This window comes from Pelecanus crispus, chromosome 9, assembly GCF_030463565.1.
Source record: "Pelecanus crispus isolate bPelCri1 chromosome 9, bPelCri1.pri, whole genome shotgun sequence".
In the NCBI taxonomy this organism is placed as follows: Eukaryota; Metazoa; Chordata; class Aves; order Pelecaniformes; family Pelecanidae; genus Pelecanus; species Pelecanus crispus.
This window is the reverse complement of record NC_134651.1, coordinates 37,314,122-37,335,403: the sequence shown is the minus strand read 5'-3', so window position 1 is coordinate 37,335,403 and position 21,282 is coordinate 37,314,122. Positions and strand designations below refer to the sequence as shown.

The window sequence follows — 21,282 nt, the reverse complement described above, 5'->3', positions numbered from 1 at the left end:
GCCCAGCACCCCGGCAGAAGGGCTCCTGGGGGAGAGGCGCTTCCTCCCGCCCTAATGACATTCAGGCCTCCATCGGTTCAGCTCCCGCTTTCTTTCTGCTGCAGTTTAACCCGGGCACAGAGGCCGGGCTCCATCTTACTGATCTCTGCTTGACACCCAATTACCACATGAATGGAAGAGAAAGGCTGCAAAAGGCTTTAACTCCCACTGACCCTCCTTCCCCTCTGCCTGCTTCCCCCTCTCCCTGTCCTACCCCCTCGCCTTTCTCCGGCGGAGGGAGTTCAAAACTGAGACGGGGAAATCAAACAAAGCCCCGAGTAAGGAAACCCATTGTCACCGCCTCCGCGATGGCTCCCCTTTCGCCAGCTATTGTTCCCCTTGAAGTTTGACTTGCTGTGTGGAAGGATGCGAGCAGCTGTTTGCGCATTCCCCTGATGTTTTATTGAAAAATAATTGAATCGTCAGTTCGGGGCTCTCTGGTAAAATGTTTCCTCGTAGCGCTGGGCCCTGCCGTATTTATAAACCACGTTTCCCTGTAAAACGTGATGGCGACCTAAACCGTTTCCTCCAGAATAAACCCTTGGCAGAGGGACAGAGGCAGGCCCCTTCTGCACTCAAGGGGAGAGAAAAAGCATGCAAACGGCAGGGGGGGGAAAAAAAAAAAAAAGCCAGGACTGAGACAAAAGAAATTAAACCCTCTTTATTGCCAGGCTCAATTTCCAACCTGTTCTTTTGTTTGGCACAGTTGACTTTGCGGGAGGGGAAAGGCGGGTGCAGCCACAGCACCCCGGTCAGCTGCCTCTTGCCCCGCATAACTGGGGTGAGCACCACAGCTACCCGCTCCTGCCCAGCACCATTCCACGCTTGGGACCAGATGAGGGATCTGGCATGGAAAATTGGGTATAAAAAAAGAGGTTTAGCTTAAGTAAAGCACAGTAACACATCCCTGAGTTTGAACGAGAAGACGGCATGTTACAGCAAACAACCTGGGGTACACGTTCAAGGCAGGAGCCTTGTCTTTATCTAGTTTTGCTTTATGCACCTCTTTATCAAGCACCATCGATGTTTACAGCACTTTAGAAATACCAATGTCAGCATTTCACTTTCTCAAGGAGATTACGTGCTTGCTTTCCCCATCCCCAAGCATGCGCTGGAGAATTTGTGATGCTCTGATTTCAGCACCCAGCACGGAGACGGGACTCGCTCCTCTTCCCAAGCACACAATGTCCATAAGAACATCCCCCATCTCTCATGTGCTCCCTGACTGTATTTCCAAGGCAATTGTTAACAGCAACCAGCTTTGAATGCTTGAATAAGCCAAATTGGTATTTATGATTACTGTTCTCTTTCTTTTTAATTTCTTTTTGCTTTTCTGGGGAAGTACTAAAACTAAAACTGTACTATTGTGTTGTATTTCTATAACTTGGGAATCAAGATTCTTTTAGGAGCCAGTTCTCTTATTATTTGGCCTCATAAATGATTTCTGGAAGCAAGAAGAATAGCTCATATAAAACCACAACTGCAAACACTGATCTGAAGTCCAGATTACTAGATCCTCTGTATACAGAGTGCTTCAGTCATTTCTGAAGTGTACAGAAGTAAGATTTTTGTCTAAAGCTTCTTTCCTCAGCCAGTTTCCCATACAATCGGTTCAACATCCTGGGCTGTATCTCTGAGATACCCAAAAGCCTCGGGATTTAGAGAGATTTAAAATCCAGCTGGAATTTTTGGATGAAGACCACGGTCAACAGCTTCACGTCTCTGCCATCACGTAACCCTGGCAGCGACGACAGCGTTCATCTGCGCTGGGGACCGGTCTTTCCTGGGGCCCAGCCCAGAGAATGATCTCCTCTGAGAACAAAAGGCCATTACAAACACCACCACCTTCTGCTCTCGGGGTTAGGCATACTCTGACCCCCGTTAGCATAAACGAAGAGCAATCTGTCTGCGTAAATTTATGCCCCTTACACATAAAGCACCATGTGTATATATTACATTTCTATGTGCATGTGTACACATGTACATGTATTAAATCCAAACTCTCCATGGAGTGGAGGGAGGGTTAAGGGGCTGCAGTTTTTCCACCAGTGCTGCTCAGTGCAGCTCCACATTGTTGGGGAGAAGAGCCTGCACCGTTGCACAGCCCAGCTGTCACCGCCATGGCTGCATCCCGCCCGTGTACGCACTTCTCTCTCTGGGGACGGGTGGAGAAAACAAACAGGCGACAGATGTGAGCCGCGTTGTTTAACGCAGTCTGGAAGGTGCCCGGTGCTGCGGGGATGTGCTCGCTGGGAGAGGCTGCCACAAGCAGAAGGGGATGCTGAACTGCCGCTTTCTCTGACGCGCAGAAGCACATCTTCCATGGTGGCAACAGGAGTGGTTGTCAAGTCTCACCCAGCCTGGCTATTTCTGCTTCGCCACTAAAAATTCAAATTAACTGCGAGGCAGCAGGTTGGCTTCGCAGGAACATCTGCGGCAGCTCCTTGCCTTTGCACAGCTGAAGCATTCTCAACGTGTGAAAAAGGGCTCTGTGTATAGCAAGATGCGAACTTAATGCAGAAATAGGTATTTTAAAATAACATTGCCTGGCATAAGAGCCTAGTGCACACCTCTGGAGGAACGGGCCTCCCTTCCCGCAGCCCTGGGGAGAGCGTGCGCCCGGCCGTTGGGCGCCGGCACTGAGGAAGCTCCGCCGAGGGCTCTCCCTAGCCCAGGCCAACCCGCCCGCACCAACGCCGCCGCGGGCTGCGGCCGGACCCCGGGGAGCCCCGGGGAGCCCAGCGGGGCCCAGCGGGGCCCGGCGAGGCCGCGGCCGCCGGGCCCAGGCCGCCCCTCCTTCCCTCCGTTGCCGGGCAACGCGGCGCGGCCGGAAGCCGGCGTGGCACTTCCGGCGCGGCCCGCGCGCGCGCCTTCCCCTCCCGCCCGCCCGCCGCCAAGATGGCGGCGCCCGTGTCGCTGCAGGTGGAGTTCGGGTGAGCGCGGGCGGCGGCGGCGGCGGCGGGGCCTGGGGGCCGCAGCGGGGGCCGGGGACCCGGGCGGAGGAGTAGGGCCGGGCTGGGCCTCTCGGTGAGGCGGCCGCGGCCCTGAGGCGGAGCGGCTGTTGGGTGCGGCCTGGGGGGCCGCTACGAGCTCGTCTGGGCCCCGGGTGTCGCCGCTGTCACGGGGCTTCGGGGCTGAGGCCCGGGGTGGCGGCGGCAGCCTCCCCCGGGGGAACCAGACTGGGGTGTCAGGCACCGCCGGGAGGGGCCGGGCACCGCCGGGGCGGTTTCCCGCAGCGCTGCGGCGCGGCCCTGACCCCCGCAGCGCTGCCCGGGTAGCGCTGGGCTGGAGCCGGGCTGTCGCCGCCCGGCCCGGCCCTTCCGCGCCGAGGCGGCGGCGTGGCCTCGCTCACGTCTCTGTGTGAGCGCCTTGTACAAGTCCCTTACTTTCTCCCCTTTTAACTTTTTTTTTTTTTTTAATTATTAAAATTACTTATAAAAACCTTCCACTCGTTTTTCGGCTTTTTTTCTCTGTACATATATATATGTGTGTGTTTTTATGTGTGTGTACGTGCGCACTCACTTTGCTTTGTGTTTCAGTTAGTTCAGTTCAGTGTAAAATAGCCGGATTCTCGCTTTGTAGCATTTCAGTTTTTAGGTCTTCGTTGCTGTAGTATCTGCATTGCTAACGCTCTGGCGCTGGGAAGTTAAAGTGTTGCAGTGGAAGTCTGTGCATATTTGTGGAAATACTTGTGTTATTTTGTTAAAGCCTCCTTTTAGCAGAAGCTAAAAGGCCACTATTTATTTGCTTTTTCCCACCCTTTCACGAACACAGAAGTGCCATAACCCTTTAAATACCCTTCTCCTTAAGAATCCTTTCCTCAGTCTTTCCCACTTCCAGCTGCAGTAGCTCTCCTAATTTTCCCAGAAGAGTGAGATGCATTTTTGCTTCCTTTGGAAATGCATAAATGAGCTCTCTATGTACAAATCACAGCTGAGTTCCCCACAGCTAGCGCATTACAGAAGGACCTTATCTTGCAATCTACATTTCCCGCTGTAACAAAGCATGACCTTGTTTTCATTACATAAAAAAATGTTTTTTCATATAATTGCTGTGACTTGTTCTCTCACATGAATCTCAGCTCGTGTTAATAATCGCTGCTTCAATTTTCAGATAACTATTTTTTGTGAGCTGGTGGAACACCAACAGGGTGCTCTTTAGGAGAGTTGCTGCATATAAGTAACGCTGGCGAGGGCATAACAAGGGTTCTGTTGTGCTCTTCCATTGCAGAGCCAAGAAAACGTAGTGTGGCATTTTTAGATATTGAATTTAAAGGAACCTAGTAACATCTGGATGTGTCTTTGTTGATATTTAGGTAGGGTTTGTTTATCTTAAATAATTCTCTTTATTGTGTTGGTTTCCAAGGGATGCGAGACACCAATAAGTTTCCAGAAAGTAACTTCATAAGAAAATTTTTCTAAAGTAATCTACATTTAAGTTGGAAGAACATTTTGCCACAGTTATATGCCCTTTGAAAACGGGTTGGTCATTTTTCTACCTCAGCTGAGTATCAAGTGACTTGAGTTTTTTAAAAGTTTCCTAATTGTTAAAACTTTGGCCATCCTGTTCAGTCTAGAGTCAAGAGCTCACACTATCTGCTTTTGTGTCCCACATCTTAAAGTAGCATTCGTGTTTATTATTCATGTCCCTACTCACATGATAGTTTTATAATATTCTAAGACTGAGCTTGGCCTGTGGCCTCACAACATCAAGAAAACTGATTTATGTTTGTAAAGCTCAAGATTTTCACAATTGTTCTTTTTCCAGAAAAGGAATATAGGTGAGGACCTTGCTGAGGCTTGTAAGTTGCAGTTACAAAAATTAATTATTTTTTCTAAGAGCCTAAGGAGATTAGGTACCTGGACCCAATTTAAATCCCATTTTTTTTTTCAGGTGTGGGGACTAGCTCCTGTACTTGCCAGCCTGTGCATATTTTGCTCACGCTTGATCTCTTGTGCTTGCAGAGGCCATCACTTAGTTATCTGAAGCTAGTCCCCCAGTACGTTCTGAACGTGAAAAGAGGGACGATAATCAGGTTGTTCAGTGGAGGAAGATTGTGTATTTATTTATTTATTTTTACTTGTCATCATCGTCGCTTGCTCTGCTGCTTCTCCCAGTTAAGTCCCTCCCGAGAGGGAACGCTTTGTAGTAAGTAGATCAAGAAAGGGTTGCCAGAACTCAAGGACTGCTGGCTCTGCAGCTGACTTGCTGTGTAACCTTGTGTGAGTCATTTCCTCTCTCTGTTTACAAGTGGAAACATGGGGGATATTTATTCCAGGAGGATGCTACGATTTTTCACGTTTTGTGAAATGCCTTGAGATTTCTGGCTAAACGGTGTTAGGGACGAGCGACGTTGGATGTGGCATGGTGGCTGTGATATTGTTTGAATTGAAGCAATGCCGATAGCTAAAGGGAGAGGGAAGGCGTTAGGCTAGACGCTGCACAGCGGTTTGTAAGCGCGTTGGGATGGGAGCCATCTTCCTGTTCTGTTGGGATGATGCCTGGCACCATGGGGTTCTGGCCCGTGACGGAGCCTCCTGTATGTGTTGGTGATGGGAGATGGCAACTTCCCCTATGAACTTGTGGTTTGCGAGAGGAAAAAAAGACAAAGAGAATCCTGTGCTAAATATAGTCTGTGTCATTTGTTTTCTCTGTTGTGGCATCTATGTAAATCGCCTCTTTTGTACTGTCTTCCTTTTGACAATAAAGCAAAATCTCAGTGGTTCATTGTTTTTATTTCAGAGGTGGTGCAGAACTCTTGTTCGATGGTGTCAAAAAGCATCAGGTGACTTTGCCCTGTCAACCAGAGCCTTGTGAGTATGAGAACCTGTTGGATAACTTGAAAGAATGACAACAAATGAAACAAAGCTGGTTTGTACAGCAGTTTCCTTAGTTGGCAACAAGAATCAATGTCTTTTAAAAGCACTTTCAGACATGCCATGGATCAGATAGCTTGGCATACGATGGTTAGTCCTCAAAGTAAATACCAAGCAGAAATAATCTGAGCATCTTTCCTGTCCTGTAAGCACTTGTGAATCGAGTCCTTCCTTAAGACTTTTGCCTCCCTCCTCCTGCATAGACAACAGCCTCTGAATGTTTCCATCAAGTCTACATTTGTCTTGGTTGATACTTCAAACCACCAGTAATCTCCTCTCTCCTTTGTTTTTCCTTGCCTGTTCTGAGGTTTCCAAGAGGCATATATATATATGTGTGCATATACATGTAGTGTGTAGATATGTGGGTGTGTGTATAGCAATGTAACATTAATGTATTTTATCTCCTCATTTGACTTTCAAGTATATGTAATTGTTTTATATTAACTATGCAGTTGAAAATGGCAAAGCTATGCTCAAATGCGATGCTGGACATCCTGCCTATAGCCTTCCTTACAATAAAAAAAATAGGATGCTGTTAAGCTAAAGACTTGAATGTCCCCGTGATAAACAGTTGTAATCTCTGGTTTGTGATTTGGAATATCAATACCGAGAAGTGCTGTACTAACTCTCTTGTTTCTCCTTATGTGTGTGCATACTTCAGTTGCAACGTAATTTTGCCGCAGGTATGTTTTGAATTCTTCCAGCTAGATAGCAATGCTTTATGCTATTTGAGAGTGGGATTATAAACCGGAATAATGCAAAGCATCAGGGAATGTTAACAATTAGTATCTCATGAATGGCTAATACCATAATCTATGTGCTGTGAACGTTCAGGCCTGAAATCTTCTTGCCGTGCCTGGAAGTAATTAGAGATTGGTAGAAGCACTTTTGATGCTTGGACTTAAGTACGTGTAATTCAAATATAATAGGAGCACTGGAATAGTGTGTTATCTTGTGGTTAGGGACAGGGACTAGGGATCCAGAAACATGACCTGATGCTGATTTGCTTTGTGAGTTTTGTCGTGTTGCTTAACTTTCCCCTGTTGCTAGTGAAGTAGTAGTGATACTTTCATGTACCACAAGAGAGTTCAGCATTAAATTCCAGCACTGTTAAAGCAATTAAGATCTTTAAATGGAAGATAGTAAAGAAATGCCAAAACACTCATTTACTTGGCTTATAAACTGGGGGGCTAGAGCATCATTTTTTTCAGTGTTCTGTACATTTAAAATACCCACTGATACCCACCGCATTGGTGGTGTTCAAATCGTGATCAGATGCTCGAGAAGAAGGGGTTATTACATGAGACGTTTATTTCTGCCAGGGGAAGGGGGGGATTAATATCAAAGAATGATTCTTCTAGCCCGATGGTTGTCAGCGGTGCAGTTGTATGTGGCCTAATCCATTCCCACTTGAAGTTGCTGGGAAGACTTCTATAGACTTCACTAGGAGCTGGATTTATCCTAAAGGATAAATCTTTCCCTGAAGATCTGGCTTAGTCTCGGGGTTCAAACTCATGATCTCCAGTGATTCATTCCAGACTCATCTATAACACATTATTGCTCCCAGCTTTTTCACGCTGCCTTGTTTCTCAGATGCTGCTATCCCTGTAAGAAGAGTGGCAAAATGGACAGTGTGCCCACTTGCCAGCTCCCCTGGTTTGCAGCCTGCTCTTTTCATGTGCATTGAGTGACAGGGAGATTTCAGGTTTTGGGCAGGTTGTGGATTGCAGCAGCTGAGGAGCAGGCACTGAATTGTGAGGTTTCTGCTATAGTGACATTTACACCCAGCACAGGGATGGGGTAGGCAGACGTGCACTTAATGTCTGGCGGTAACGGATTGCTGGAGTCACCCCTCATATTTCTGGATGACAGCTGTGTTGTAGGAGTGAGGAATCAGCAGAAACGGATCAGAAACATGTGAATAAGAAATTTGGTAAATTCTTGTAATTTTATATTATTCCTAATGCCTTGTATTTTCCTCATTCACAATAAGAACGTTTAATTCACCTATCGCTGGGTAAATAAAGATATGTGTAGTATGTTCCCTGCTGCCCTCGTGCAGCCGGAATTACAATCATTAGAGAAATAAAACGGCTCAGTTCTACTCAGTGCATCCTGTTGCTTACCTTACCCTGTATGTCCATCACTTAATACTCTGTGGAAAGATTTGTAGTATGAATACTGCTTGAAGACCTACACTTCTAACCCCATTTTAACTGATTTCATTAGCCGTCAAGCTTATTTTTGGCCATTTTGGTCTCTCTTACCCACTCTGCCTTTCTTTCTAGGCTATTTTTGTCTTTGTCCTCCTTTTTGCGGAGCAGCTGCTTCTCTCTGGGACATTGGGTCCAGCTATATTTTAATTGTTTAGGCATTTTTATATATATCCTAGAGGTGAGGGGAGGTGGAAAATTATATGAAGAAACACCTACGAATATTTATGTGAATAAGAGAAGCTGTGCTCCGTAGTTGACAAGGGTAGTGTTGTCTGAATTATAATAATGTTGTTTGAACAAATTATTATGTGGTCATTTCCTTTTTCCTGGTAACAGGCATTAGGTGGAAAGTAGGTGGGTTCCAGATCCAGTTCACTTTTTCAAGAAGATTTGATTCTCTGTCCTTTTCTGATGCCTGGAGATGGGCTCCTGGAGGGATTAGGAAAGGCGGGAGGAAGGAAGCTGCAAATGGGACAAGAGCAAGCCACGAGGGGTACAGCCGTGCGGCGGGACCTATTTTTATTATCCAAGGGGCTCTTTGTATCCTAACGTCAGTAAAATAGCAGTTCTTTATTTCCAAAGCAGAGCTGTCTTAGCCTGCGTGTTGAAGTTGTTGCCAAGTAGGAACTTAAAAAGGTGTGATATATCTGTATAGGCAGGCAGATTTACATAAGCCACACTTGGTGCAAGACTGTGTAATCTTTTAGAGCTGTTGTGGAAAGAAGACCTCAAGTTAAACAAGAATCTTGTCCCAAATTCCTGGCTATTTTGATGGTCTCATTGATAATGCTGTTAGAGGATCTAAAGGCATTAATGCCCTGTTGGCTTCTTCTGCATAAAAACAGCGTGTGTGTGAGAAAGCAGCTGGGGGAATAACGATATTTGTCACATGGAGAGAGGATTAAATTGGCAGGGAAATCAACTTTATTTTCAAGCATCTAAGAGGCTATTAGAGACAATGGAGCATAAAAGAGAGAAACCCTAAATTAAAAACTGAAAATGTATTTGGCAGCCTCCTCCTGAAACAAGCCACAGTAATTTAACCAAGTGCTTCAGTAATCAAATAGATCATTGTATGACTGCTCTGCAAGTGATGCCGGAGCTCCTTCCTCCATCTCGCTGGGACTCACAGTGGTGGATTTGTCTATGGCCATGCGAATTGCATGGACGCTGTTGGAAGGGTAGGAAGCCACTGGCATTGCTTAACCCTTGTAGTCGTTTCAGGTTTAGCTCAGCAGTGTCATGCTGATGAAGAGTGTTTACAAAACTCCTCTGCTGTGCTCTCTACTGGATGTTTTATCAGGAGGTTGGGGCTGTTTGTAAAGTCTCTGGCAGTTGTGCTGCAGGCTGCTCAGCTGCAGGTCCAGGCCTTCAAATTCCAGCTTCTCCTGTGGTTTCAGTGATGGGACTTGTGTTATTGGAGCAGCAGTGACCAGTTTCCGCAGTGATCACTCGGACCTTCTGGGGTAATCAAGAATTCACTGTGTGTTTTGGCACTTACAAGTCTGGAAGGATAAATTTTTAATCACTGTGTTTTGGTAATTGTTTGTGGCTTCCCTTTACCAAAACCCCAGGGATAAAGCCTGTTGCTAATCAGATTTTTTTTAGAGGGAAAATTAAAATAATCTGCCAAGTGCTGTTTATGCTAAATCCCTGTAGAGAAGAGCATGGTCTGCTCCTCAAGAGCTTTGCTTTCCAGGGGCCTTGTTCTGCACAGCATGGAGGACTGCTGGGGAGGTGGGAGCATTCATCTTCTCGGAAAAGAGCCTGGGGATCTCAGGAGATCAGACCTATGTTACAGGCAGAGTAGCTGAAAAAATACAGCATGGCATGTGTTCAGAGTTTATTGGGGTGTTATGCCAAAACAACATGTAAAATCAAGAGAGGCAGTTGGCATCGGTTGTCTGTAAATGCCCGGTGCTGTTGCTAGATAATAGGTCGTAGTTAAGTTATTAATATTCTGCAATGCTTTTATTGCTCTGTTTATTATTCCTACATTTTAAAACTTGCTCCAAAGAAGGAATAAAAATATATTTGGTAATGCAGAGACTTATTAGAAGAATGATTAAAAAAACCCATAGCTCTATGGAATTCTGTGCAGTCAAATCTTTTTAACCACAGTGTATGGTACTCGCAGGTCTCAAAGGACTTTGGGGTTATTCCCCTGCTTGTGCATCTCTCTTAGGCAGGTAATTATATATTTGCTGGCGAGGAAAGGGGACTCTGGGTTACCCAGGGTGGGACCTCAGGCTGGACTAGCTCAGCCCTGGATCCCGGCTGCTCTTTTTCTAGCAATCGGTATGAGCAGCCTGTTTGTAGCACCAGGAGCCCAGTGTGATGCTGCGGGGCTGCCGCTGCCGTGATCGAGTGGTCCCTGCTGCATTTGCAGCCCTGGTGCAGGGCTCAGCGCAGCGGCGGGGTGCACAGCTTCGGGTCGCCGTCCCAGCGAGGCCACGCGTTGCTTCTGCACAAGGAACGAGTCCTTCAGAGGGAACGGGGAAACAAACGCATGCCCTCGCAGGAGCAGTCCCAGCGCTCTCCCGGGAGGCCACGGAGCCGCGTTACTGGATCAGCTCATCCCAACTCATTGTGGAAGGAGCTTCCCGGGCACCGAGAAACCAGCTCTTGTGTGTGACCAAATCCCTGGGATAACAAAGCCTGGCTGTTCCACCCTCCTTCCCAGCTGCTGTATTGCAGTGCCGACACCTAGCAGGATAACCTTTCTGTGCCAGCCCCCCCTCTCTGCTCTCTCTTTTCTCTTGGTGGGATTTGCTGTGCTGACAGCACTGTTCAGAGGGTGGCAGCGGAGCAGGGCTGGGGAGGAGGATCCGGGCCCTTTAAACCGCTTAGCATGCGGTTCACACGGCTCCGGGCCAGCTGTTCCTTTCTCCTCCTGCCCTCACTCGCAGGAGTTGTTTGCTGAGCTCAGAGCTCCTGTGCAAAATTGCTTTTCAAAAGAGCCACTTTCTGCTTAATTAAACAATGAGCCGCCGTCCCTCTGCACATCTGTAAAGCTCCCTCCGCAGCCCCTTTATCCCACAAACTGCTCCATTCTTACCTCCATTCACTTGTAAATCTTACCCCCCCTCTCCTCCACCCTGATCATCTCACTGGCCCTTTCTTTTCCCCTTTCAAGTAAGACTGAGGGGCTTGGAATATCTGTGGGGGTGGCTGGGTTGGGTGGACAGGAATCGGTTTAATGGTGCTTGCTGTATATGAAAGTCTAATAATAGCAAAGCAGATCTGAGCCCGAAAGTGAGAGGCGAGGACTGGACTCTACACGATTTCTGTATTTAGAGGAATAAAATCATGACACTTCCTGAGCCGAGCTGAGACACTGACTCATCCAGTAGCCAGAGGGGACACCAGCCACCAGCCAGGCTGGGAGGGGGGCAAGGAGTTGACTGGAAGGCGCTTTCTGATCCAGCTGGCAATGCCAGGGAGAGCCCAGCCTGGGGGATTCCCTCAGCCAGGCTGGCTGCGTGCAGGGCAGTGCCAGGCTGCTGGGGAATCCCTCTGCACGCTGGCAGGAGCAGCCACTTTCCTCTGTGGTCTGGGGTCTCGCATCAGCTCTGTGTAGTCCCTTGCAATAATGATAAGGTTTTCCTTTTTAACCCTCAGTGCACATGCACGCACACAAAACCCAGAATAGGAGAGAGGGGAAATTTCAGTTTGATGGGTTTCGGCTAAGCTTTATGCCCGCAGTTAGTAATGCATGCTCTGAATTGTCTTCCTGAGCAGCTTAAAAAAATTAACCAGCAACATTCAAGGTTAAGCAGGATAAATGAATGGAAAAGTGATGAGGTGAGATATCTCCTTTGTCACTGGGAAGGACAGATTATAGCCAGTGTGACGCAATATCATCTAGCATAGATTGATAGAGAGGGATGAAGAAATGGGAGTTTGGTGCATTAGCAGAAGATTCCTGACTGCAAAACTGTTAGACCATGGCACAGTCTCCTTGGGGTTTGGTAGCAGGTCTACATTGCTCGAGCATCTTAAAATCAGAGTGGGCAAGGCTCAGGATGGTCTTTTGTTGACAAGAATTCTGCACTGGCAGGTGGATAAGATCACAAGACCTGTTAACAAGATGTTATTTTTAATGTCTGCGATTCCCAGTCTGGCACTTCGCTGCCGGTGTGATAGTCTTTGAGGCTCTCTCGGTTCCTTCCTTTGACAATTTTGAACGAGAGGCAAGACCCTGGGCCAGCGCTAGGGATCCGTGATCCTAATTAAAAGAGACAGTTTGGTGTGCTGGCATTTATTTGGGAGCCTGAAGTGACAATAGCGTTGGGTGTTACGGGATTAGATGCTCTGACTTTGGAAATGAGTAGGAATTAGGTTTACCCTGAGGATCAGCTCGGAGCTGCTTTTCTTTGTCATGGGAGCTGATGGATCTGGAGGCTTGCTGCTGGCTAGTGAGTGGGATTGGAGATCCCTTGAACTTGTGTTCTCCTAACAGGGAGTGGAAGTTCCCAAAGCAGCTCCTCTCCAGTACGTGAGTGTTGTGATTAAAATCTCAGGGCTGAGAATTGCTGGGTGATGGCTGGGATCTGAGTCTTCACTGCTAACAGGAGGGCTATGAAAGACCCCTGTGATCCCTTCCCATTCTGGGGACACAAGGAAATGGAGAATAGTGTTGCTCTTGTAGCTGAGAAGTGAGAAAAAGATGTTGTAACGCAATTAAAAATTATGGAAGCCAAGACCTTGACGTTCATTTGTAGCAGAGAAGAACAGATGAGACCAACGACTGGCATTCTCTTGTGCCTGGCTGTAGTTACCCCCTAATTTTTTCCCCAGTGCTTAAATCACTGCCCATTCCAGTGCGTGGCAGGACTGGCTTGTGCGTTTGTCAGAGAAAATGGATTTTGCTCTTGCTGCAAAATTTTGCCTTGCTGCTCACTCTGCGTAGTACCGAACCCATTTGCCTGTGACTCTACTTATATCAGCTGTTCCAGGTCTTCTGCAGTTTATGGCACACCATCGTCTGCTTCAGTGAATGATTTGCATATCAGATGGGAGGCTGGAGGAGTCTGAAGGATCCCTTAGATCAGGTTTTGTAACAAGCTCTTTTAGAGAGCAGATTCCTGGAGGGCTGTCGGTTTCAAAAGCAGCGAGAAGGCATTCACCTGGAGGGGCGGCAGGTAGCGGGAGCTGGTCTATTTTAAAAACAAGCTGCATAAGCGGGAAAAGGGGGATACAAATTGTCTTTCCATACATTTCCATGCAGGCAGGGGGAATAATGGCAGAGGAGCGGCAGGGAAGGGGCTTTGTCATGGTTACAGGCCAGTGGCTGAGAATGTGGGTGGAGCGGCGCTCGTCCAGAGTTAGTGACCTCAGCAAATTGGAGCTCAGCCATGGTCAGTATGATAAATGATCTTATTCTGGGTCAAAGAAATGGTACCCCACAGGGAGGTATCCGCAAGGCGGCCCGGGAAAGCACAGTGCTCTTGCAGCACTGACCCCTTAGTGACCAGTGCTGCATATATCTTATTTATTACGGACCAGAAGGGAATTTTCCATGGTTCGGCCTTTATAGGGTTCCCCTATTTCCCCGAAATAAGCTCCCAGTTCTGCACCCAAGGCAAGAATGTGGGTGTAATTACACCCTCTGGGTGCCCTTCGAGGTAGTGTCTGCTTTGTGCAGGTTTGTATGTGGATTTTAAGGTGGGAGATGCGGACGTATCTGGTCATTGCGTGTGTGTGTGTGTGTATCTGCCAGCGACCTGTGCAGCTCCCTGGGAGCTGAAAGCTGCATGTTCGTGTCAACTGGTATTACGTTTGAGCAAAATCCTTCTGTATTTCTGCACATTTATCAGTTTGGTGCGAGATCCTTCTAGTGCAACACCCAGCTCGGTGTTTCTTATTCGAGGCACCTGGTTTCTCTCTGCAGACAGCAAGTGCCCCCTTTGCTGAGTTATCACTGATGAATCTGTCAGGCCCAGGAGGTTTTATTGAGCTGGGAAAGATCTATGGATTTCAGCCCTGGTTTTGAGGGTGCAAATGAACCTAGGCTCTTGTTCCAGGCAGTGTTAAAATGGACTCCTAGATGCATTTCTCTTGCAGAGGAAGCTCAGCAGATTCTTCATCAAGGAACAGTTGGGGTAATGCAGAAGATCAAGCCTTGGAGGATACGCAAGAAGACTGAGCAGACTGTGCAGTTCTGTCTGCCACAACCAGGCGTGTTTATGATGCAGCTGGGCTGAAAATGAGCCGACGCTGTTGGGTTTTTGTATGCACGCTCGCTGCAGTTTTTGCATCCTGTCCGCTTGCGTGACAAGGCAATGACTTTGTGTCACTGCAAGCACACACTTCGTTTTCCTGAGCTGTGTGTTTCGCTGGGTGATTTGTTTTATGCATGTATTGTGGATTTGAGCTCCCATCTGTGCACTTGAACTAAGCAGTTTTCTCAAACGTTTGTCAGTTTTTCTTTTTTTAATTAACTTTAGATTATTTTTCCTGAGAATTTGGAGAGGTTTGATGTACTGTTAGCACAGGCAACAGAAGCTGTCTGTATACAAATCAGACAGGGATTTCCTACCATGTGCTTCGGTCCCTCCTTTGCAGTTTGAGAATATTTCGGCTTCCTTGGCCGGTTCGCTCTGGCTTCTCTGCTGATGCTGCCAATGGTGAGGACAGTTAACGATAATTAGAGTGGATTTTTTGGTGTGGATATTTGTTTGCTGTGAATGAAAGGAGTAGGCTACCTAAAGGATTTCACTGAGACCATGCAGCAATGATAAAATGTATCATTACTGGGATGAGCTGGACTTGAGTTGGTGATGTGGGAGCGAAATGCTGTATTGTCTCAGCTCTCTCCTGAACCTCACTCCTGGGCCAAAATGCACGGTTGCTTTTGCAGCCAAATGGCAGCACGTGTAGTACAACTGGGCTCCTGCAAAGAGCAAATGCCTCTGTTGTGTGATGGGGGCCAACCTGAGAACCAACACAAGTGTAAAATTGCTGTGTTGTACTGACGGTTTAGCTTGTCAGTGGATGTGGTGCCTGACCAGGTTGAGATTTTTTTCCCTTCTTATATGTCATTTGTAGAGGGCCTACTGTTTGGATAGCAAATCCTCAGCCCAGGAAGCTGGAAACCTGTTAGACCCATAGCATAGTATCAGAAAGAAAATGTCTTAGGAATGCTACGTATGTCAACTGTAGGAGATAGGCGGTTGTGCTATAATTTGCCTCTTATTATTTCCATCATGATAACATACAGAGCCCTGAGCTGTTGATCAAGACTGCTATTCGAGGCACTGAGGTGCAAGATGGCTTCTCCCCAGACCTCTTGCAATGGAAGTAATCTTGTTCCTTTTCAATATCTTACTTGCGGGAGATGGTTTTGGTGTGGCTCTGGTCATTTTTCATCCTTTATAATTGATTTGTTCTAGTAATATTGGTGTACAGAATGTAGAGGCATGAAGGTGGGGAGAAAAATTCAGTGCTGAGAAAGCAGCCAAAAGTATTATGTCTTAAGGTTGGCTGCGAAGAAGGGGTCTTAATTTTCATTGCTATTTGGAGTGGGGAAGCTCCAGGCATGCACAGGGGTATCAGTTTTTTTCCTACTGTCTAAATTCTTCAGTATGTGTGTACGTGACTTCTGGGGAGGAGTAAATGAATGTAGGCTCAGGTGGGGCTGAAAATAACATTTATTATGGAAGGAGTGGGGGTAAAGGAGTCTTCCAGCTCAGCCTCAAATAAATCAGTCCTCTCGCCCCTTCGTCCAGGCTGCTTCTAGGTGGCTGTGTTTTATCCAGCTGGTGCAGCGTGTTTCTGTTTAAATGATCTCTCCTGAAAGGTCCCAGAGGAAAGGGCTGCTTATTCCATGCAAGGAGAATGGTATATGGCACAGCTCATTGTTGTGTGCCCTGCCGCAAGTGCATAAATATGAAACAGCTCGCGGGTGTTGCTGCGGTGGGGCTGGTGTCCCCTTTGCGCCCCCCCCCCCTTCTCCTGAAGGCTCCTCTCCATCTTTCTTCCTCTCCGGCTTTCATTTCTTGGTGATGGAGAGCAGGAGCCATTTGGGTGTGAGCTCCTGAGGGCTTTACGTTGCAGCAGCATTTTTCAGGGGAAGGCGAATATAGTTAACTCTTGTTCTGGCGGCTGACTGACCAGTGTGGTGTATATATATACCTTCGGAGCAGCGCTCGCCATCCCTGGTGCACATTGCTAGGAAAGTGGCAGAAAATGGTCTATTTTGCGCTCTTAACTACGTATCATTACAAGGGAGTCGTGGGTCAGCCCCAGGCAGATGATCCAGCTCACTGGGCAGTTTTAAGGCACAAAGCAGCTCTTTTTGCCCTCGTCAGAGCGATCCAGTGCTCGGAGGCAGCAATACCTGTCGTGCCCTGGGCAGCCCGCGGTGGGACTGGTGTGCCGGGGGTCAGGCTGTCATCCAGAGGCACCGATGCCCTGGGAAGCTGGGGGCGAACAGGGGGAATCTGAGAGCATCCCCCTCCCCCTTTCCCTGGGAAAAGAGGCCCCCATCTGCTGCAGATGGACATGTCCCCATTGCCTAGTTGATGTGCACCTGCCTACGCCCGGGCTGTTCATCCTTGGTGTGACAGAAGTGGTGGGGGTAACATTATTCAGAAGAATCCCAGCTCTGCTCTGGGTAGCATCCACAATCCCGTAAAATCCTGGGGTAAGGCAGGGACTGAGTCGAGCCACGACAAGTCCATTTATTTTTGCTCATCGTGAAGCGAACACATGGGGAATCGTATACAGTTTGATTTTAGCTCAGAGAAGTGCATGCGGAAAAGTTCCCTCTGACTACAGCGAGGTTACCACACGTGAGGGAGATGTGGAAATCCATCCCACCATCCCGGCTCATCCTGTGAGCGGGGCTCCAGCCCTCACTGGTGGATTTGTGCCTTCGAAAAGCTTCCTCGCGCCTCAAAAACAAACAAAACTCTTTCGGGGCTTTCAAAGGGCTGTTTAAAGGAGCCCCGGGAGAATAACTGATTGTGGATTCAGAATGATGAAGTGGTTTGTGGAATGCTGAAACATAGAGGCAAATGCAGGAGAACTCCACATTGCAATTTGTCAGCTTCTCTAAACCCTGTAACGGATTATTCCCCCCTCTGTCGCTTCTCACCTCTCCAATAGGAAATTAACTGATGCTATCACTAAAGAAATTGTTTTTGCCTCACAAAGTAAAATTGATACTATAAAAACCCGCCAGCAGTGTCTCCTCCTCCTTTTACATGAAGACAAATCCTTCCTGTCACCCACTGAAATGGAAAGATAAAGGCTGAGCTTTAATAAAGAAGCCATAAGCACAAAGTGTAGAGGGAGGGAGCAGGCACGACGTGGGGAACACGCCACGACAGCAGGTGTGATGTCAAGGGATACTGCAAGTGTCCAGAATACAACTACTGTGCCCAGTGCTCACGTGCATGTTTAATGCACAGTTATGTACGTGTTTGTGCCCCAGAACTCATGTCTCCAAGAGTTCATGCTGCTTTTGGTATTGATAGTGTCTGCCTTTACTCCTTTCACGTTCTTAGGCTTGCTTGTTTGGACTTTTTAAATCTAATTAAGCACACAGAGATTATTATAATATATATATTATTATAAATTAAACGTCAATTTGTTAGGTGATAATGGAACGCACAGGACATGGGATGTGTTAAAGGAATCTGAACATCGGCAGTCTCCTGCTGGATTGGCACTTCAGCATGAACTGCATTCATTCTTTGTGGGATGCATTTTCTGCAGGAAACCTCTTCCGCCAAAGCGTGGGGTTTGGGGCAGAGGCCTGAGGCAGGGCTGCCTGTTAGATGCTGTTAAGGGACAATCCTGTTAGGTGGTTCCTTTGACTGGAGGTTTGCAGCTATCCCCATCCATCCTCATCTACTCTTTTGTGGATAAACAATCACTTTGTTCTGGCATCAGCTAGGAGCCGTCAGCTAGTTTGTAAACTGCTCTCCTTTCTCCTTTCAGGGGATATCAGAAACCTGCTAAAGTGGATCAAACAGAATCTATTGAAAGAACGACCAGAATTATTTATGCAAGGGGAATCTGTGTAAGTACAGCTGTTATGAATCCTCCTTGTGTTTCTCTGTTGATCCCCACGGTTTGGGATACGTTTTTCCTGTTGGTTGCAAGAAGCGGGTTAATGACCATGAAAATACGGGATTTGCTAAAGTGCTAATGGGAGGTGTCCCACACTACACCTCACACTGTTCCACGGAGAGCATCTTTTGCAGCCCTCACCCCAAATCTTTAAACCTTAAATGTGAAGCAGGGCCACATATACTTTCTCTCCGTTGTCACCTGGAGCAGCGTAGCACATGTATCCTCAATTCCAGGAGTTTTAGCAGGTCTGTCCATTCCCTGCTGACATCAGTGGGACTGAAGCAGTCGCTCGGAGAAATGCCAACAAATATTTCTTCTGGGAAATGTATTTTTATTGTCAAAATGGGGCCAGCCTCGGGGTGGGGGGGTGGGGGGGGAGAGCCAAGAGAAATGGAGCAGAGTGAGCTGTGCAAGCCATCCCTGACTGCGGGGTGGCGCTGGGGGTGTTTAACATTCGTCACGGATCTTTGTGAGCTGAAGCGTGTGCCAGGTCCCCTGGTAACAGGAGAGACAATTGCAGGACACTGAAGATCAAAGAGGGGGAATCCCTTTGCCTGTAATCAGGGGCTCAGAGTGGATCCCGGGTGTTTACTGCCTTTGGTAGGGGCACCGGAATAGCTTTCCCTACCTTCACATCGAGCTCTCTGTGCTCGACCGTAGTGCGTGGGTTTTAATTACCTGGCTTTTCTACATCTTACGGAAATGTAGTCATCTCGGAGCATCCTCAGGAATGGTGCATTTTGATTCAAATGAGCTCTGGGATTGCTCCTGCCTCCCCTTTATTTGATCTAGAAAGGGCACAGACTGTACCTGTTTCCACCTCCGTGCTAGGATTCCTTTTTCTCTTTGGCTTTATACACAGTCAGCTTGTGATCTGTGCTCTAACATCCCGTGTTCTTAACTATTTGTGAAGCTTTTTAGCAGCCCTGTATCCTAATTATTTCTCTCTGTTCTGCAGGAGGCCAGGAATTTTGGTGCTCATCAACGATGCAGACTGGGAACTAATGGTCTGTACTCCTTCAGTTTGACTTTCTTTGTCGAAAATATTGCTCTGTCTGTTCTGTGGTTGCTCTCAGAGAAGCTATTTCTGATTCTTGCCCCGAGCGAAGCATCTCGTATTTGAGGGGGAAGGGGCAGGCTGGGATCTCTCTCCCTGTATTGTACCGTGGCTGTTCAGAAGCCTGGAGCCTTTCTCTAACCTGCTGAGTCTCATCAGCCAGCCAGTGTCTGAAGAGAGATCACCCGTATTCCCTGGCCTCTGGCAACGGGCTTCGCACCTCTGGCTGCTAGCGGGTCTCCCCCACGTGTGGGGTAGCGATGTAGTGGGTACCAGGCAGCTCCACAGCCCCAGGCAGACCCCCTTCGCTAGGGGAAGGTGGTACCGTAGCAGGTGAAGGCAGCCCTGGGGAGATTTCTGCCCAAACAGGCAACTGGTAAATATCTTCTCTTTTCAGCCCACTGTTGTGCTCAGGCAACAGCCAGCCCCTAACTGTTTTCCCGCCTCAGGCAGCCACCTGTTCTGTCAAAACCCTGGTCCAGAAAACGGTGTGGGATAACGAATGTCAGCTCCTTGTCTGATCTCTCACCTTTGCTTCCGTTAGGATGAAAACATCAGCCTGTCCCCTTCTGCTCTCCCTAACACTCACCATCTTTTTATGAGCTGTTTTCTCTTTGCAGCTAGTATTTGGAAATTACATTTAAACCAATTTTCATTTTTTTTTTCTTGGCGTGCAGGGTGAGCTGGATTATAAACTCCAGGACCAGGATAATGTGCTTTTCATCTCGACATTGCATGGTGGGTGAAATCCTGGAAAAACAAGAAGATGTAAATCCAAATCCCTGGGGGAAAAAAAAAAACAAAAACCAACAAAACCTAAACCCACCCAAACCTCTCTTGAACTGCCTGTGCCCGGTCTCCACATCTTCCCACCGCTTTCACTTGTTACTAGACATCCAAATAAAGCCCCGCCAGCACACGGCCTGCTGTCCACCACAACAGCATCCATCTTTTGGTCCTCATTTCACCTCTCCTGACTGCACTTCCAGGTACCCTAACGAGCAGAGAGCACCTGCAGCGTGTGCGACACTGTTTTTCGTGACGGGAGGAAGAGGGGTGCTGAACCTCGAGTAGGACGGTGTGTCTTCTCAGGCAATGAGGCATTCTGGGGGAATCTGTGCCTGCTTTGGGGCAAGGCTGGGGTGCCTCTGCCTTGGTGCTTGGAACTGGGATTCTTTTAACACAATACTAGTGTTGGTACAGTCTGTGCACGAGCCATGGGAAGGGCAAGACACAAAGTGCAAGGAAACGAAAGGTGACTTTACTAGTTTCTCTCTGAGGTGGCAGACATTACAGCTTCTGAGCCCTCTGTAGTGGCTTTCCACTTGCCGTGATATTTATTTGTGGGAAGTAGGAGAGAAATAGGCTTTTCGGTTTTGTTTTTCTGATGCCTTATGCCTCTCTCATACCTGAGCTGAGGCAGGGTGAAGTACTAGCCCACAAACAATGTCAATTTATAACCATTTGGTTGGAGGGGAAACAAACCCATGCCCAGCCTGAGACAGCACGGAGTGATAAGGGCAGCAAATTAGCTTTCTGTCACCGCGATGGACAGAATTGATCAGCCTCCCTTGCGTTCTGTGCAGGTGGGGAGCTGCGTTGCGGCAGCCTGGCCGGGGAAGGGCTGGGGCTGGAGATGATGAACGGTTAAAGCGCAGAGACCAGGGAAAGAAAGTCAGTGGCTTTTAACCCTTTCCATCAGCAGGAGGGGGAGGCTTCTTACTGCACACCCTGAGGAAGTCCTGTGAGCGCAGCGGAAGTGGGTGTGCGCGGCTCTGCTAGGGCATGGATGCTGTTTGGTTTCCAGAAGTTTCCTCGGACAGACGGACTGGCCTGCCTGCCAGCCGGGAGGCCACAGCGAGAGCACAGGGAAAGGGTCAGAGAGGATAGCATTGGCGCCAACAGGTCTGAAACGTGCTGCTCGAGCTCCTAGGAGTGTCCGACCAGGATCGTCCTTCCTGCGCTCCCCCCTGCCCCGCTCACCTGTGTTTCGGCACGGCTCCGGCAGCAC

At 48.0% G+C, this 21,282-nt stretch overlaps 1 protein-coding gene across 1 annotated transcript; it reads left to right on the top strand.

Moving 5' to 3' along the window:
• Positions 1 to 2,928: 2,928 nt before the first annotated feature.
• Positions 2,929 to 20,077, top strand: URM1 (ubiquitin related modifier 1). Its single transcript, XM_075716758.1, has 5 exons — positions 2,929 to 2,972; positions 5,782 to 5,852; positions 18,080 to 18,161; positions 19,173 to 19,221; positions 19,949 to 20,077. The coding sequence occupies exons 1-5, from the start codon at positions 2,938 to 2,940 to the stop codon at positions 20,015 to 20,017; spliced, it is 306 nt and encodes a 101-aa protein (XP_075572873.1). The 5' UTR covers positions 2,929 to 2,937; the 3' UTR covers positions 20,018 to 20,077.
• The last annotated feature ends 1,205 nt before the right edge of the window (positions 20,078 to 21,282 follow it).

What these genes read in the sequence shown, in the direction of transcription:
- URM1 (XM_075716758.1), top strand. Translation starts at nt 2,938, where the DNA reads ATGGCGGCGCCCGTGTCGCTGCAGGTGGAGTTCGG. An exon ending in TTTATGCAAGGGGAATCTGT is followed by an intron (nt 18,162 to 19,172) that starts GTAAGTACAGCT and finishes TCTGTTCTGCAG; the next exon opens with GAGGCCAGGAATTTTGGTGC. An exon ending in ATGCAGACTGGGAACTAATG is followed by an intron (nt 19,222 to 19,948) that starts GTCTGTACTCCT and finishes CTTGGCGTGCAG; the next exon opens with GGTGAGCTGGATTATAAACT.